This window comes from Mus caroli, chromosome 3 (genome assembly GCF_900094665.2).
Source record: "Mus caroli chromosome 3, CAROLI_EIJ_v1.1, whole genome shotgun sequence".
Taxonomy (NCBI): domain Eukaryota; kingdom Metazoa; phylum Chordata; class Mammalia; order Rodentia; family Muridae; genus Mus; species Mus caroli.
The window spans coordinates 123,220,795-123,239,932 of record NC_034572.1 but is presented as its reverse complement, the minus strand read 5'-3'; the positions used below and the strand labels follow the sequence as shown (position 1 = coordinate 123,239,932).

Below are 19,138 nucleotides of genomic sequence, written 5' to 3'. Positions count from 1 at the left end.
CAATCCCCACTGCAAAGGTTGGACGTGTATAAGACTTGTAAGTATGTTCTCACTGTATGATGTGCATGTGAATGCATGTGGTGTGTGTGTTTCTTTCATTCAGCTGATAGTCTGGGTGACTTCAGTCAGTCTCAGAAATGTCTGTACCTATGATAAAGGTTACTTGAGAGGGAGAACTGGGGTTTTGAGGAAGAGTCGCTGTCTATGGGTCTCAGGTACATCTTGGGTAGGTGTAGCAAGCCTTCTCAGCAGCCCACTCACTGTGGGGCTGAGGACATTAATTCACAGAGGAACGGAAACTCGGTCTGTGACCTCTACCCAGGAAAACCTTTGACCAGCTCAGGAGTGGAACAGAGACCCCCACTCCATCTGCTGTCTCTCTGACCTGTTTGGCTCCTTGGTGAAAGGAGGAGCTTCGTTAGTAACCACAGGGAAGCCATTTCTTATCTCACTGTGGAGTCAAGGCAGAGGTGACTGATGGAGAGAAGAAACTGCTGGCTGGGAGCCTGGCTCTGTGGAGAGATTTCCAGGGCCAGGAGAAAAATGCCCTAACGAGTTTAATAAAGACTGGAGGAGGACACCTGATCCACTTCAAGACAGCTCGCTTTCTTCCCTTCTGGTGAGTTCTAGAGTTAGATGCAAGAGATCTGGCAGATGTCAGGGGAATCTGTGTGGGACCGAAATCCAGAAACAAAACAAAACAAAGCCCTTAGAGGCGAGTGGCTCCCAGTCAGGTTTCATACCATGAGCAGAGTTGGTAGGGTCCCTTAAGTCCGTATGAAAAGTCAGTTTGTTTATGTTCTATTGATTTTATTAATTGAAAACTAAGTGGAAATCATAATTGTTTCTCTCTTGGAGACCAAGTGCTCAATTTACAAAAATGCTCTGATATTTTAGAGCAACTCACGTGTAACTATAAGCCACAAAGAATTCAGGCAACATTTTCTTTCTCCTCACAGAGGTACTGGCTGCCTCCAACACCCACTGGAGTTTTCATGAATAAAACATGGCCAAGCAACACCCGGTGCAGGGGTGGGAGGGGATGCGGGGCGGTAGTTTCCCTTGTAGTATGAAAGGAATTAGTGTAGTCAGTAAGAAAGGAAGCTGTGTGTGAAACCTCAGAGCTCTACCCAGGGTTCCCACCCAGGGAGGCTGAAGATAGCAGAGAAGACAGAATCCTAGTGTGAGAAGCAGGCCTGAGTCAGGAGAAGGCTGCCACATGGATTTAACCCTGAGACTCCGTAGTGTGTCACACGATCTCTTCCATAACAACCCAGACTCCATAAATACATAATAATAAATAAATAAAATCCCAGAGTTGCCCACCTCCAACCAAAGGCAATTTAAAAGATGTAAAAAGGCTAGAGCAGCCAGTTTTTGTTATGATTGATACCTGAGATGATCAACTTAGAAAGAAGGACGGTTTATTCTGGTAGCTGTGCAGGTTGTAGTCTGTGACTGGATGGTCCTCTGCTGTAGGAAGAAGCAGCTGAGGCTTACAGTCAAGTCAGTCCAAACAGGAAACATAGACAGAGAAGGAAAGGAATTCTGTGTGTTTTGTAGAATGCAAACACGAACCCATTCACACGTGGCTGTGTTTAGCTGTGCCTGTCAATTTGGGGTCAGACACAGAAATCATCCAAAGCCTTAGTATAGATATGGGAAGCCTGGGAGATACCAGGCACAGCAGGCCACTTGAGCCGTTTTGGTTATTTTAACGGATCTGATCATTGATGCAGAATTATCCACTGTGACCACCGGCTTAAGATACCAAAGTAAAGTTCTGAAACAAAAACCCGAGCCCACTCTAGTGCCATACTACAGTAACACTGGTGTTGTTACTGTAGTAACACATTCTTTTCGTAGGAAGCCTGATATGAGATTTCTTAGTGTCAAAGTCACGGCACTATCTATAGCTAGGAAGCGGTAAAGGTAACCTTGTATACATTTTTTGCTTGGTACATTCACTTCTGAAACCTGTTTCTTCAGACACATCAGAACAGAAGCTATAAGAAGTTCGTATTTGGTTATCTTCTTACGCCCTCCTGTTTGATACTAATAAAACCCCTTTATGATATGCATTTATACCCCACCAACCCTGAATTAAGAAACTGCATTTTCTATCTTAATGACACATTCTGGGATAAGGTGAACGGCATCCTCTAGCGGAGGAAACCCCCCACAAACATCAGGTTCTTGGGTTTTAAAACATCAATGCTTCCCAGCAAGGTCCCCAAAACCACAGAGAATGAGATAAACCACTGACCAGCAAATACCTGCCCAACAGTGGGTTGTGCACCCAGACTTGGGAAGGTTAAGACTCTTCAGGGCAGAGGGTGTCTGGTGTGGACAGTTTAAATGTTTTCTCCAGTGTATCTTGCCCTGAAACACTTTGTCTTTCAACATGACTAAGTTCAGGGCTCAGTACTGGAATTTTCAATTTATATTCAACTTCTTCTTTTTAAAAAAGGTTTATTTATTTACTTTATGTATATGAGTATGCTGTAGCTGTCTTCAGACACACCAGAAGAGGGCATCCGATCCCATTACAGATGGTTGTGAGCCACCATGTCGTTGCTGGGAATTGAACTCAGGACCTCTGGAAGAGCAGTCAGTGCTCTTAACCGCTGAGCCATCTCTCTATTCCTGCCTCCACCACAGTGGTTTTAACTGGAGTCTATTTCATTTATCTCAGACTTCATGAAGAGCCAAAAGGCAATGTGAACACTGTCATCTGTAAGATGCTGTAACCATGGAAGAGCTAGGTACCTTGTGGAATTGACACCCACGTGTTCATAGTCCTTGTGTGTCGTTGGTGGGTCGCCAGAGAAAGCAAGAGCAATCTTAGCCACTCGTGTATCCTATCAGCACATGGATATAGGAATGACTTCCCAGAGAATTCTGGATGGCCTACAGTGTCCTCTTTGGACCGCTCCATACCAGAAAACAACAAAAAAGTAGAAACAGTTTTAAATCAAAAGTTATGATGACTTTATTTTAAATCTTAATACACCAAAAATATTTTTCAATGTTGTGAGATAAGCACTTGAAAATAAGAATTCCAACACTGCTGTGATTTCGCTGTGAGGCTTAATAGTGAATTTTCCCTCTGAATATGGGTTTAGAGCCTAGGAAGCAGAATGCCAGTCATTTTCTGAGTAGCAGTGAGCTAAGCCGAGCCCGGTCATGCTCAGACCCACACTTAACTGAAACATTCACACTAGGAGGCGGCACCACCAGGCAACACCTTGATCTGCGTCAACCAGGAGAACAAAAGTTTGAAGTGCCACCAAGCATTGGGGAAATAATATTGTTTAGATGCTAGTGAGTCAGGCTCTTTCAAGTGTGTCCTAAGTGGGCTGCAAACATGGTTGCATCCTTATCTGAGGACCAATCAGCTAGGACAACTTGACTTGTTTTGCGGGTGGGCATGGACAACTGGTGAGTGACACAGAAATATCTGGATTTGGCTTTGTTTGACCTGCAATAAAAGTACAGCTTCCAAGACTTCCCCCAACCAACCACCCAGAACACCCTAGGCTCTGCACCCACCAGAACTCTAGGAAATGTTTGTGGGAAGATAGCAGCGTGGGTATCCATGCTCTGAGAATCCTAGTTTTCAAAGTATCTGGGGATGGGGACAATACCAGATTATACAACAGGCTTTTGGGTTTTCTATGATACTTGGAGCAGGTGGACTTTAACTGGCCCTTTCACCTGTGGTTCCTGCTTTATGGCTCACGCATGTTTCTCCTAAGCACAGTCTGTCACAACAGGCACTGAGAATTCTTGTACAGGCACCGACATGTTTTGTGTCACTATCGGGTACAGAGGATGGCGGCCCAATGACCAACTAGGATGCAGAGCTTCATTCTGCGGGTTCAGACAAAATAGGGCGTCCTTGTTTTATTAGATGTCACTTCAATATGCAGAGGTGACATATATGTTGTGAATTCTCACCCAAATCACTTTCTGATGGCTGGGATCTCAGGCACCAGGAAATGGGAGCTGTATAATCCTAAACTGTAGATCACATGACCACAGACTCTACTCTTGTCCCAAACGGATAGCAAAATGGCTGTTATCAAAACAAAGACCGGAAAAGGATGCATTTGAAGGCTAGAAAGTTCTGGGCTGTCATCATGATCTCCTCACAACTGTCTCTAGCATTGACACTTCAACAAAGAACTCTGTCTAGACACCGATCCTGCCAATGCAACTCAAAGTGTGGTGGAGTCTGGGGATGGAGTGTACTCGGTGTCCCTTCTCCTAGGAACTCCCTTGACACTGAGGCAATCCAATAGTCAAAGACCCATTACCTACGCTTGGAGAAGGTTAGAGAGTGTGCCAGGGCTGACTTGGTGTCTATAACTGGCAGTTCCTGAGCAAAAGCTCCTCTCGTCAGAACAAGACAGTAACTAGACACTCCCAGGTAACTGAGCAGCCTGGGAAGGTAGCCAGACTTCTGGAACATTCTACCTTAGTGTCATGGTGCCTTGTAACTCTGTGACAGGCTTATCTTACCATGAAGATATAAAACGAACAAACAAAAACAACAATCTGTGGTTATCTTCTCTGGAAGTGTTTTCCTAGGCTCCTGTATATATCCCACCCACATGAAACTTCTGCCCGAGCTACATTGGTCAATCGGTCTCATCTTATAAATAAAGACAGCTGGAGGATTAATAAACCTGCTTTCCCCTGCAGCAATGAATATGGATTTTCCCTCCAGTCTCGACTTTCTATAGTGCAGAAGAATTAGAAAGATGGGGGGTGGGGGAGAGGGCACTGCTTGATCTAAATCCATACTTTGGCCTGGCATTGGATATAAATACAATAAATAATAATAGTTGTTTTCCTCACATTTGACACTAGAAGGTCCAGATAAAAATCTCCTACTGTGTGAATGGAGTGATTCTCACTAGAATTTCATTGCAAACTCAACACATTTGAGTTGATGCTCAGACCTAGTGACCGCAACTGCGTTTATATGAAACCTCGGATTTGTGTTCATTCAATCCAGGAATTAAGTTTCACCACACTGGGATTGGAATGCAGCGAGAAATCTTCAATAGAAAGATAATCTATTGCAGCATAGTGGGGCAGCTACAAAAACTTGCTTGCCCGGAATGTTCACTGACAGCAGTATTATCTATGTGGCAGTCAATTCTGGCAGGTTTTAGATGTGTCATAGGCCAGTGGTCCAGCCTCATATCTTGATATAATTAGAGCAGCTAAGCTGATATGTTAAAAACTGTGTGCTGAGCCTATATCATAATTCTGTGTTTTTAAAAAAACATGTGGCTTTTTCTTCCCATGGTGAACACTGGAATTGTCTGTAGCTACAGTTTAGCTGGTCTGGAAACTAATTATTATATACTCATCCTGCGAATGAAAAGTCTAAGTTATCTTACAGTGGAGAGAGCATGAAGCGAAGAACACTGAGACTAAAGTGCTTTGGAAGCGTAGCTTAGTCGTTTTAAAGTTTATGCTTATGAGATTTCCATATTGTACCTGTATTCTATGATAAATATCTGAATTAAACTGAACCGACCAGAGGAGCCTCAGGCTGGCCTTTTGACTAGACTCAATTCAACGGATAGGTGGCTTCTTGGTTTTCATTATCTTGCTCACTTTCTTCTATAAGGCAAGGGAAAGGCTTATTAATGTACACTATTGTGCATTTACAAAGCTCGAAGGAACAAGTACACCCTAAGACTCCACTGGACGGAGCGGCTTCTAGACTTTCATTTCCAGTTAACTTCTACCCCAAGTAAGAAAACACCCCTCCAACCATGTCCCGTTCATCAGCCACCACACAATGGTAACATGAATGCCACAGCTGACTCCGGCCCCCGCCTGGCTCCCTTCCCTGGTCGTTCAGTTGACTTGATCTACATGGGTCTTTTGTCTACCCTTGATCCCATTCCCACAGAAGGGAATCAGATTTTATTCTTTTCCAATTCCACACATAAACAAGCCACACGAAAACACCCATGTCATCTCTCACAGGAAGGCTGAGCAGCTGTTTCATGAATGACAGCACAATTAAAGCTAAAATAATATAAAAATAATTTGAAAAAAAAATCCCTTTTACTGTACACTCTCAAGTAAAGGAAGATAGGTGATAGTTTCTGCTAGCCAAAAATTGTGTTACTATTGGTTTGAGCTTTACAGCTCCGTGTACCTCACGCTTCTGTGCGTACGTGGCTATGTGTGTATAATCTACGCGGTGTAGCAGCCTCTAATTGTTTCTGCTAGTTTGCCTAATCATTAAACTACTTAACCAATTAGAATACTATTATATCACATTGAACAACTTTACGTAATTGCGTCTTTGAAATATTAGGAACATCGACACATTTATTTGGCTTGTAGAGGACTGAAATATTACAGATAACATTGTCTAGCTTGCTTCTTTCTTTCTTTCTTCCTTTCTTTCTTTCATTCAGAATATGGCTCTTAATACATTGACTTTCTGAGTTCTCAAGTGAAAGTCACTTTAAAAATTTATGACGCTTACTTGAAGCATAGAGGTTCTCTCTCTCTTCTGATTTGGTCAAATATATGTCAGGTGTTTGACAGCACTTAGAACTTAGGGTTTAATCTACGCAGGCCCTTTGTGGTCAGCTATTTCAACCTACTGTGAAGTGTTTGTTGAAGCTTCTCACTAAGCCAGCAGAGGGCACTTCTCACGCCTCTGCACTGCTTACGGGAGCAAATGCAGAGACTGCAGAAACACAGTGTTTACCCCAAATCAGGCAGAGCCCTGCAGATCTGTTTTTGAAAGTCACAAAAATATAGAAAGCACAGAGTGTATCACAGGGCCTCATTTAGAAAGCCAGGATTATGTGTGAGGTCGAACAGGGAGGGAGGTGAACACGCTGTCTGCATTGAATGAATCTTCGGCTCTAGTCTCTTCCCATAGCCCTTCCTCAGGGACGATGGGCTGGCATTTGTTACACATGGTACAAGATTCCATTTTCAAGCCAACCAGTTGAGCTTCTTCCTTTTCAATTCGGCATTTACTCCTCCGTCCTAAAGTTTGGGGGCAACTGAACAACGGATGCTTGAATTCTCATCGGAGAGCAGAAATAACAGTTGTCAGTGTGGTGCTTCAACTACAGGGGTAGCTTTCTCCCAGTAATAAAGTATCATGGGGGAAGTATTGTCCTCTGTTTGGTTGTAGCAAACATACAAGCCCTGAGGCTGTCTGTGCAGAAGGGGAAAGACTCTACCTTTTTACTTTCAGTTGCAGTAAAAATAATTAAGACATCTTTTATCAAGGAGTTACAAGCTAACCTGTCTTTAAAAGGCCTCGCCTTTTGCAAAAGCATTGCTGTCCCAGATATAAACCCTGTCTCTCCCATGTTTATCTTTTCTTTCAGCTCTGGTTTCGTGTTGAAAAGATTGTGTGTGTGTGTGTGTGTGTGTGTGTGTGTGCTCACATGGTTTGAAAAGGGGAAACTCCTTTATCCTTAGAGAAAAACAAAACAAAACAAAACAAAACAAAACAAAAAGACTGAGTAGATTCCTCCCCCACCTGCTTCCTGCAGTGTTTTGCTGGCCTTCCACTAATCTCTTTGCCCGTGGCTGCCTTTGCATCTAGTGTGTTCTAGAGTTGACAGGCCAGAGGGAAGGGGTCCCTTCAGCAGCCGTGCTTTGAGATAACAGTTGCACTCAGCGAGTCCTCACCCAGAAAAGGATCATAAACTTACAACCTAATCTTCACTCCCAAGCTGCCTTGGGCTTCGTGTCTGCTCCTACGTATGTTTTGTTTTTGTTTTAGCTGCACCATATGTGATTCCTTGTGCCATTTTTCTTTTGTCGATGATTTTTCGTGATGACCCTGAGCTATGTCTTCCTCCTCAGTTCTGACACTACTCAGCCTTCGTGGCTTTCTTCACTTTGCCGATGTAGGCCTCAAAGAAGAAATGGCAGAAGAGCACAAGGTAGCTGAGGTACATGAGCGAGGACCAGAAGATGTTCTGAAAGTGGGAGTAGCACTGGTCGTTGTCATGCTGCATCCAGTTGAAGACCAGGTAGTTAATGACACAGCCCATCANCATCTGAGTGATCTGGGACAAGGTGATGAACATGGCAAACTTCCGGGAGACTCGGAAACCCGCAGCCCGCAAGGCATAGTAAGAGTACATGACGGCATGCACGCCNTAGTTCATAGTCATGAACCAACCACCCCCAGCGACCATGTCTTTGTAGGAGTACCAGGAGTACAGAAGCACAGTGATGTGGTGGTACCAGTGCAGGAAGATCAGTTTCTGTTTCCTCAGAATGATGAATATCGTGTCACCTGGAAGACAAAGAGCGGAACAAAGCCAAGTGAGTGAAGAAGACCAAAGCCAAGTGAGTGAAGAAGACCAAGGCCGGCTCTAAGGAGCAGACATCTTGAACAAGCAAGACAAGGCTACTCTTCGAGATCGTCCACAGAACATCGTAACGGCTTCTGATCTGAAACAGACAGCACCAAGTAGATTCAGCCATACATAACAGGAAAGATGACCAGAAGGGGGACAGGTGACTTCTCTCAGAGCAAGTACGACCAGGTAGCAGACCGAAGTGCAAACTCAAGCGCCCAACCAAATACTCCAAGATTTCATGACAGAAAAACGGAACCAGGACAACCCAAGGCTTACCCCTCACATACTTGGTGGATGGCCTAGAGTTCTTGATGCAGTCAAGGCCAAGTAATGCTGGACCTTGGGAAGCCTCAAGGTTCTGAGGGCTCTGGTGGCATCAGTACAGGTAGTCCCTGTTGCATTTACCAGAGCTATTATTTATTTCTCTACTGAATTATTAAACCTAATAACTTTATATTTGTTTAAAACAGAGAGCCAAGTTGCCAGTGGTAACATTTCTAAGCCTAGTACAAAATTTCTATTTAAATCCTCTGCTCTCTTGTGGGATGCTGATTTTACTGATGACTATAAGGACAGAAATGACAGAAGGCCATGGCCACTCTCATGTGTATACTTAAGGGTCAAACTCTCCTTGCTACTACTATACCGCTCTGTGCCTTCCTTTCCTCTCTAGACTATAATGTAGACACACCACTTCTGGCCGACCTTTGTTAGTAGTGGAAAGGTAGAAGTCTAAGGAATTTCATCTTCAAAACTAATTTAGTCAGTTCTAATCAAGATGGTTTTTAATGAGTCTCTTAACATTCATTAAAAATATCAATTTGATACAATACTCAATTGTAGTAAAAGCAATTTGCCCTAAAACAATAAGCACCTCACCCTACCTTACTCTTTAAATACCATCCTATCATATCACTCTTGCGTGACGAACTTCTTACCTAACAAGACAGACAGCGAAATGCAAGCAGGACCTGCATTCCTGTGCTTTCTCTGCTCTCTCCTGTCTGTATGCTGGAGTGTCTCAGTAGGGTTGATTACTTTGGGAGGAGTGTAAGAAAGGGAGAGCGATCTGTCATGAAGTCTTGAAAACAATATCCACTTAAACTTACACCGAGTCTTTTCCAGAACTCATGTTCAGGATGGTAGAAGCGGAGGGTACCTAGCTCCCTTCAATGGTTCTGAGCAGTGCTACTCAGAGCCATATCAAAGTTACTGCCCTTAGTACACACACTGAGTATGCTGGTTTCCCATAATATACCCTGAGGTTCCGGAAGGTCCAACCATGACTCCATGGACTTTGTTATTACTATTTAGTCACAGAGCCTTGCCTTCTGATGCAAAAGCCCAGAATGGGTTTCCATTTTCCTGAGTCATACCAAATCATGGAGTTTGCAGGAATGGCAGAAACTGTAGAGGAACTAAGAAATGCATGATACCCCCAAAGACTGTGATGGGTTTGATGTTGGCCAGCCAATCTTTTTTGAGCAAATATGCCTTGGTATGGAATTGGGGCTGGCCAAGTATAAACAAAGGGTGTTGATTTCTTGAAGGTGTCTGCTTTGTCAATTTTCTTTGTTACCTCTGACTCATGATCCTGCTTATGGCGAGCCCTACAACCGTTGGCCCAGTTATTTTTAGCCAAGAGACAGCTAGAAGGGCCTGGACTCAGAGCAGATGTTTCCAAGTTGTAACAGAAGCAAATCTCAGCAGGTTTTAATAGAATCCAAACATTGGCAGCTTGGTATCAAGAATAGAGGGCCAGCTCTTTTGCTCTCACTGGTAGAGCGAAGTCCTTTAAACCCATGGAAACAAGTTCACTGTTTTCACTGGAACGGAGAGCCCTTATTCCCATCATTAAGAGTTTAGTGATGCAGAGTCAGTGGGGAGCGAGTTCAGTTTCAGCTGGGGGAAGATACAAAAAGTCCAGAAAGGGATGGTGCTATGGTTACAGCACAATGTGAATATTATGCTTGCTTAACCTCCATGGGAAAAGAAGAGACTTGTGAAAAGTATATGTGTGTGCTTTGGGGGGATAGAGATAGTTTCACAGTTGTACTATATGGGGTGTGTGTGTGTGTTTGTGTGTGTGTGTGAGTGAACCTTTCTCTGTGGTATTCATAAAGGACTCCATAATTCTTAGAACATACAAAGGCAAAGAAGGTAGGATTTATGGATAAGAAAACTTAATTAAAAGTAGTTCTAATGAATAAACCTTTCTTAGCAAATGATAGGACTTACTAATTGCACAAGACTAGGAGTTAACTTAACCTTCAAAGCACACAGGCAAACCCTCTGTAAGTGCCAACTGTTTGGAGTTTTTGACCTGTGACACTCAGCAGCTGATCCCAGAGACAAGGCCAGTGTGACACAAGTTGTACAGTATTTGGAGACCATTGTTCCATATTGTTAAATTAAGAAAGTGTAGTAAGATATTAAAATACTTCCATGAAGGATTTTAACTTCCATGCCGTTACATGAAGGATCTGGAACTGTATGACAGATGTCACCACACTAGCCTCAGCGGAGAACTGTTAGTATGGTATCTATACGTAGTTAGAGTTTCTATGTGTTAGTCAAGGTGAACCTCAACAAGAAACATGAGGACCTAAGCTGGAATTCTCAGAACTCATAAAAAAAGCTGGATATGTAGAGCAAGTGTCTAAGGGAAGAGGTAGAGACAGGGCTGGGGTCAACTAGCATGGTGTGCACTCTCGAAAAACACTGTAACCCGGGCTGTCCTACAACTTCCTCTCTGGATCAGGCTGGTCTTGAACTCAGATCCGCCCGCCCCTGCGTCAAATGCTGGGATTTAAAGGCTTGTGCCACCCCTCCCCCAGACCTTAATTCAAATGGTGAAAGCTAAGGACTCAGCCTACAAGGCCGTCTGCCCTCCATCCTCCAAATGGACATTATGGCATGTATATACCTGCATCCTACACACCAATGTGTACAAACACACACCCACAGTCACACAAAATTTCCTGGGGCTTGATCTGTAGTTACCATATTATAAAATTCTGGGTAAAGTAGATTTATATCTGAATGGTAGGTGCTTATATAAATTCACTGACTGAGAGAATCTCTATCAATGCATTTTATTTTCAATTTGTGTTCATGGTGCTACCTGTGTGTATGCCTACCATGTGCGCACACACACATACACATCATTGTTAATGTATTCAGTCTAGGTCATGCAAGACCTGTGTTCATATTCTGATCCTCATAGGAAAGGGTTTAAGTAGAGCTTTTGGCTACTCTTCCTTAGTCTTTGATCTAGGAAGACAGCCAACTGTCAGCTACTCAAAGGTAGTAGATTTACACCACGTTGTGACATGTGGCTCAGCTGCTTCCCAACACGCTCGAGAAAACTGTATCTACACGGATGTGTGACCACGAACTCTGAGGAGCTTACAAAACAGATGGGAGAAGTCCCCCAATAAATCTACACTCTCTCGCCTCTGTTTAAAGAAGACAAAAAAAACAACAACAACAAAAAAACAATGAACATTTGTACTGTCTGATTCCACAATTCAATTCAGTTCCACTAAAGCCACATAATTATTGATCTTGGATTAAAAATATTAGGAATCCCAGATAGAAGGGTGACTTGTCTTTCTCAAGAAGAATATACACCAGTTTGTGAGCTGGTGGCCGCTAGTCACGGATTCACTCAGAGATCACCCTCACCAGTGGGTTCCTTACTCTAGCAATAAGGACACATTTCCAGAAAACCGTGCTTATAACAGGTCCATGACATAACTTATCAGTGCTTCGGCAAGCCTACGCCACCCTTACTTTCAAGACCACCAAAGGGCGAAGAGAATCTATAAACAGAGGGAGAATTTCCACCCATGTCTAGCAGGTGCCCTACATTCCCTTTCCCCAGGGCCAGACTCAGGGGTGAATAAAACGAAGCAGCAGAAGCCAATAGTTAGCTCAGTTAATGAGAACAGGAGCCCCAAAAGCAAAGCTTGATCTCCCAGTCTGAATCTTGACCGCAGAGAGACGTTTGCTTATCTCTGTGACTTGGGAACTGTGGCGCTGTTCTTCTTTTTCTCCCATTTTAATATTAGCTCAGCTGTTAATGGGCCTTAGAGAAGGGACCGTGTGTTATTTTATAAATCCCTGAGAGTGGCCTATTTTTAGCATTGTTAGGAAGTTGGCATTCAAAAACTCTTGGATTGATGGCTGTCTTCCTAAGACAAAGACTAAGGAAGAGTAGCCCAAAGCTCTACCTAAAACCCTTTCCTATGAGGATCAGAATATGAACACAGGTCTTGCGTGACCTAGCCTGAATTGATGGAGACATCAATATACATAATGGACAGCGACATCAAAAAGCAAGGAGCAAAGGGGTGGGAGAGAGTCAGTCAAATGTTTAGAGTTTAGGCATTCTAGCTTCTCAGCAGCCAGCAGAGACAGAGCTCCACATTGTGTTTCTTGGTTCATGCTTAGTAAGTCCTGGGTATGTGAAGCTGCAATGGGGGTGGGGTGGGATGGGATAGGGTGGGAGGGGAAACAGACACTCACCTAGTTCGGGTGCTTTGCTGAGCACAAATGCATAAGCCCAGAATTTGCTGACAGGTCCATTGTAAAAACTCTGGTCACAAACTGACTGCTTCAGGCCTTTGGTCATCAGAATGTACAGCATGTAAGCACCAGTTCGAAGAGCACCGAATATACTTCCGAAAGGAAGAGAGAAAAGAGACAACAGTCAGGAGACCAAGTTCAAGTTCACCTTCGCCATTAACCGCTGTTAGGGTCTGAGTATGTCTAGGAATGCTCTCTATCTGCATGTATAACTACACACCAGAAGAGGGCATCAGGCCCCACTATAGATGGTTTTGAGCCACCATGTGGTTGCTGGGAATTGAACTCAGGACCTCTGGAAGAGCAGACAGTGCTCTTACCCACTGAGCCATCTCTCCAGCCCAAGTTCTGAGTATAAATTAACCCCCATAAGCTCATTCATTTCAACACCCGGTCCCCAGCTGGTGGTCTGTTCTGGAAGGGTATGGAACCTTTAAGAGGTAAAGCCTTTGAAGAGACAAAGCACGCCACTGGAGGTGGCCCTGAAGCTGCATAGCCTGGCCACAGTTCCTGTCTTCTCTCTGCCACCCAACAGTGATGGAACATTGCCAGCTACCTAAGGTCCTTCTGCCATACTTCCCTCCCCCAGTGTTGGGCTGTATAACTAATACATATCCTTAGAAGGCAGGTCTGCCACTGGTCATGACAGGCAGAAGAGTCCTAGTACCCAGTTATCTGGGCACATCTTCAAATGCCCTGTAAAGGAGCCAACACTACTCTTGGTACTCGGTTTTGATGACTGTTTGCTCTTTCTCTGTGTTCCACGATGAGGTCATGGAAAGAAGACTCAGTCCTCACCGGGCTCTCAGATGCAACTGTTTCCTCTTGGGACCTATTTCACTGACAGGAGACAGAATAGCTCTATGTCCTTGGCATTACCTCTGCTCTGTCTGCATCCAGTCCCTTTCCAAGTCCCGTTGGCTCTCATCCCTGAAAGTCTGTTAGTGTCTTTAAGCGAACTCTCCCTCCACATCTGGAGCAGATGCCTTGGCTCCTGCAGCAGGATCCAAGCTGCTGGTCCTGGCCATGTCCTGTTGCTCATCTGTGTTTGCATCAAAAGTACCTTCTAGACTTCTCTCTACTACCAGCCCTATGAAGAGTTCCATTCACCCTAGAAGAGCTAAGTACCCACCCAACTGAGTATACAAACTGCCAACACTGTTCTTGGTTTGATAGGTTTGCCTCCACTTAGTCACAGATGTTCCATAAAAATGTCAAAGAGGGGAAAGCTTATTGACACTATAAACACAAAACAACTCCCTTTTAGCCAGGACCTGATAAGGAAACAGGAGCATTCTGGAACACATTGATGTAATAACGTGAAGCATGAAAGCACTTGGCATTTGGAGCAAGGGGATGTCACTGTGAACAAAACTTTAATGTGTGTGACCCAGGATGGCATCTACAGTCTCTATGCAGAGAGAGATGGCTGGCTCCACGGAGAGATGTCCTGGCCTTCCCTTCTCTTCTCCATAAGATACCACAGCCTTCCTACAGTCAGTGGGAGCTACGTAAACGACCCACTGTGGGATGAAGTGGCATCCTCACCAGGTTGGGTAATGGAATTTTCCAAGAGGAGATAGAAAAAACACTTTTCCTGCATAAGAGTTACAAGTCACTTGGCTAATCCTACCAGGAACTTTGTCCACTACATACAGAGAACTTAAAAGTTGACTTTGCTGAGACTTAAGGAATTAAAAATGACTTCCTGATTAATGTCTAAATCGGGACTGGAAGCAGCGTCTCTAAGGATAGTGTCCCGAATTTCAATAGGCACAGTCACTTTTTGGTTATTGATGAAATTTATCCTTCAGTGGCTCTCTGCATCTAGACAACGCCTCCCACCTCCCCCATTCCTGACCAGGGATCACATGACTCTGAGTGGCTTCTTTACTGCTCGCTCACCTTCACCTCCTGATGTTCTGCTCAGTGTGCCAGCACTGCTGGGCACATCACGTTCTCTGCCTCAGGGCTTTTGAGTACTCTTCCCTCTGGAAGCTTATTTATTCACCCCAAGGCTGGCTCTTTGTCCCTTTCAAATCTCGAACAGGTTTAACTCCTGGTGAGGATGCCTCTATAGCCCGAAAGTCAAGGCAGTGGTCTCGATTTCATTGGACAAGTTGGATAATGGAAACTTTCACTCTTAACTTGACTCCCTCTCCCCTTGCTTCCTGGGATGATGGTCCACCAACTTTAACATGAAAGTTTCCAATGTTTCCAAATTAAGGTTTTAGATCTTAGACAGTCTGCTGCTTTGGAAAAAAACACAGATGTGTCATCCAGTGGCTGACAATGGCCTGACAATGTTGTCATCTAATGGCTGAGGAAGAATCAAGAACTCCCCTCCTCCGCCCCTCGTCCTTTGTTCAGGGTGACCCAGGGTCTTACTCAAAATCAAACCCCTTCGGTATAGTATAGGAGCAATCGAGCGTATAAACTAGTTCTAGGACCCCGACTCAGGAGAGACTTCTCTTAGGAGAGTCCATGTGGCCCGTTCTAGCCAATGTGATGGGTTGGGAAAAGTTTCTCTGCTCTCTAATACACACTGTCCGACAATTCAGCAGGCCTTTGGCAGCTCTGAGGACCAAGTCAAGCCAGGAGAGCAAAACAGTTGGTCTGGATGTGGCCGAGGTGGTGAGTGAGAGTACGTTCCAGTTACCCTTGGCTCAAGACCTCTTGTATTGCAGAAATCAATTTGGAAACCTTCTTTCCATTACTTGCAGCCCAAAGCCCTAGGTAAACCCGGCACATGGATGTGACTTTCAATTGACTTGTTTCTTTACCACTCAGTGAGGAAATGATCTTTGTGGTTCAAAAGTGCAGCCAGTCACTGGTACTGCTGGGACAGCACATACTAGACACCTGAGGCTTGTCTTGCACCATACACCAGTACAGGAGCTACAATGACTTCTGCTAAGTCTGAAGCAAGGAATCCTGTGTAGTACTCTTCAAGACACATTGGCTACACCTGGAACTTTTCTGAATAAGTCTGTTTTGTAACTCATAACCTTCTCCATCATACCCAGCCCATCAGACATACCCAGCCCATCAGACATACCCAAAACCCATGTGGCCCAGAGATGTCTATTCTATCGCTACCAGATTGACTGCAAGTAGGCAGAGCGGTCCAAGACAATCTTCCAAACTTTGGACGTCACTGTAACCTATTACTAATTTTTAATTGTTTTTGTTTGTTTGTTTTTCGAGACAGGGTTTCTCTGTGTAGCCCTGGCTGTCCTGGAACTCACACTGTAGACCAGGCTGGCCTCGAACTCAGAAATCCGCCTGCCTCTGNCTCCCAAGTGCTGGGATTAAAGGCATGCGCCACCACTGCCTGGCTAATTTTTAATTGTTAGTAATTAAACGTACCCCCTCAGTCGTTAACTGTTTAGCACAATGGATTTAATGGCTCTGGGAGACTTCCTGTGTAGGGAAGCCAATGGAGTGGGAGAGCTGCTTTGGATTGGAAATGGTTTCTCTGTTCTTAGGGCGTATTGTCTGGAAATGCAGCAGACATTTTGCTGGCATTTCAGCTGGGGGGGGGGTAAGTAGTTATTCACAGGGTTGAAGGTTGGAACTGGGGAGGGGTGGAGTACTTTAGACAATCTTTTACATCACGGTGACCCACAATACTGCTATCAAGTATACAGCACAAATTATTGTCTCATATTTGGACAGAAGCCCCATTCCCTGAGCTCTAAACAATAAAGCTGCCTGAGAACTGAGGACAGTGGCACTTTTGAGGGACTATGTCAGTGCCAGCCATTGGGCCCCTGTGTTCATGGGCAAAGGCGTATTGTTGAGCTGTGACAATGCCGCTGTTGGGGAGCCGCTAGCTCTGCCTCTGCCACATCTCAGCCATGTGTACGTCAGATCAGGTGGCTTTTCCTTCTAACAGCACCATGCCATGACGCAGTACTAAACTAGACTTGAAGGCGAGCCCTTTCCTCTGTCAGTTGCTTTCCTTCCAGAGGCTGTGTGATAGACACAGCTGCAAAAAAAAAAAAAAAAAAAAAAAAAAAGGTGGGGTTTTGGTTCTGTGACCACACTTGTAGGCTCGGCAGGCCTGTCCCTCCCTGGGCACATCACTGGTCCTTTTTGTAAGGAAACACTCTAGTCATGCCCACAACTGAAGTTCAGGTCATTCTCTTTGCCCTTTTCCTAGAGAGGTTCTGGTGGCCTGAAGGCTTTGCTGTTGAGAGCGTGTTGCTGAGCAGCCTCTGACCCAGGGGATAAGCAGGGATGGAGATGGGGGCAGAGGACAGGGGTGGTGAGTGGGGTGACTGGGAGGGGGGACAACCGGGAAGGGGATACTCTCTACCTGATTGGCCCAGACTCCCTGCTTTCTCAGTCAGATTGCAAACCCCACAATCTATGTCAGCTAGCACGTTCATAATTGGACAGACATGAGCATTCTTTCTTTCTTTTGCTTTTTTTAATTTACTATATGTCAGTACACTGTAGCTGTCTTCAGACACCCCAGAAGAGGGCATCTGATCTTATTACAGATGGCTGTGAGACACCATGTGGTTGCTGGGATTTGAACTCAGGACCCCTGGAAGAGCAATCAGTGCTCTTAACTGCTGAGCCATCTCTGCAGCCCAGATATGAGCGTTTCCCAGAGAACATCTTGGAAGAGGGGTTGCTGGCAGGGACAAGCAGCTCATTCTTGAGCACGGTTGCTTTAGTCAGCTGACAAAGGTCGTCCTGAGGGGCAGGTGAGCTGAGAGCCTGGGCGGCAGTGGTCCATGTGGCTGGATAACCACCACAGTAAAGTCTTTTCTGCTGTAAAATCGCACTCATGCTGTACTTGGCTATCTACTGGTTCTGAAGGCATATGCTTTTTCTTGCAGAGTTTAGTTTTGCTTTTCAGTGACAGAGGAGAGAGAGAGAGAGAGAGAGAGAGAGAGACCTGAGGCATAACTGCAGCGAGGAGGCTGGCTGGCTGACTGCCCTGCTTAGATAAGGTGCTACTGCTGGCCTCCTGATTCAGGGTAAGGAAGTGTGTTTTGAATTTCCACAGGAGATACCGGGAATAGCTAGTAGACACTAAATTGGGAAGGCTGTCAAAAGAACCATGTTCTTTGTACTCCAGGCCTATACAGTCAATATTGCTTTTTTTAAAATAAATGTGCATAAGACTGACATTCTCAATAACGCCTGAAGTGGGTAACTGCTCATCACTGATAAACATAAACAACAACAGAGGTGCTCGTGACGAAGCTTGTGTGCCTGCTCGGTGAGAAGAAATATTACTCACAAACCAGCCCTGGGATTGTCGGAGAAAATCCTGATTCATTTACTGAACCACCAAATATTTAACAGCAAGGGTCAGATACTGAAGAACTCCCCCTTAACATCCTATAGATGGTACAGACATGTGAAACACACACATACACACACACACACACACACACACACACACACACACACGAGCACACGAACTCGTGCACGCACATGTGTGTGCGCGCCCTAAGACAATTTCCTTATCTAATCCTGGAAGTAATTGTATTTTTGGTGCAGACCTTGGGAGATGTGTGTGTGTATATTCAAAAGTAATTGCATCAAAAAGAAATTGTGCAATCTATCTCCATCCAAAAGTAATTGCAACAAAGTTACAATTTCTTTCATAATAAGTGTATGACATTTTGTCAGTTGTTAAAACTTGGCAACGGCTGACCCAGCAGTAGCCCCTCTTTATGAACACAGGAGGGGCCACTGATATTTCTGATAACATAATCTGAGCTGACATTGTTCTTAGACTCAGACAATATCCATAGCAGGACAAACACCCAACGATCCCAGAACAGGATAAAACAAAAAAACCCAACAACCGCCACCCAGCAACTGCTGTCATGCATATTGACCCGAGGAGAGGATTCAGACTGCAGACGGATGGAATCAGGTCACCTCCACGCCCCTGTCATCTCTACCAGAGACACATAGCTCAAAGGCCGAGCCCTTCCACTCCAGAAGACTTTGTTCTCGGTAGAGAATGTCAAACTTTAGGCGACGATTGTCTATTTAAATTTTTATCTTACTAGTTCGTGTGTATGGATGCTTAGCTTGATGTATGTTTGTGAACCACTGGCCTGCAGTGCTCTTGGAGGCCAGAAGAGGGCGTTGGATTCCTCTGGAACTGAAGTCCTGGTGGTGCCCACCTTTAATCC

General features: G+C 44.7%; 1 protein-coding gene across 1 annotated transcript in view; it reads right to left on the bottom strand.

Moving 5' to 3' along the window:
- Positions 1-2,967: 2,967 nt before the first annotated feature.
- The window catches only part of Elovl6 (ELOVL fatty acid elongase 6), a 106,909-nt gene continuing 90,738 nt past the window's right edge, over positions 2,968-19,138 (bottom strand). Inside the window, exons 4-5 of the mRNA XM_021158134.2 lie at positions 12,909-13,060; positions 2,968-8,311 (exon numbers count right to left, since the gene is read on the bottom strand). Of these exons, the coding sequence (XP_021013793.1) occupies positions 7,881-8,311; positions 12,909-13,060 (583 nt within the window). The 3' untranslated portion in view covers positions 2,968-7,880. The remainder of the gene's footprint in view (positions 8,312-12,908; positions 13,061-19,138) is intronic.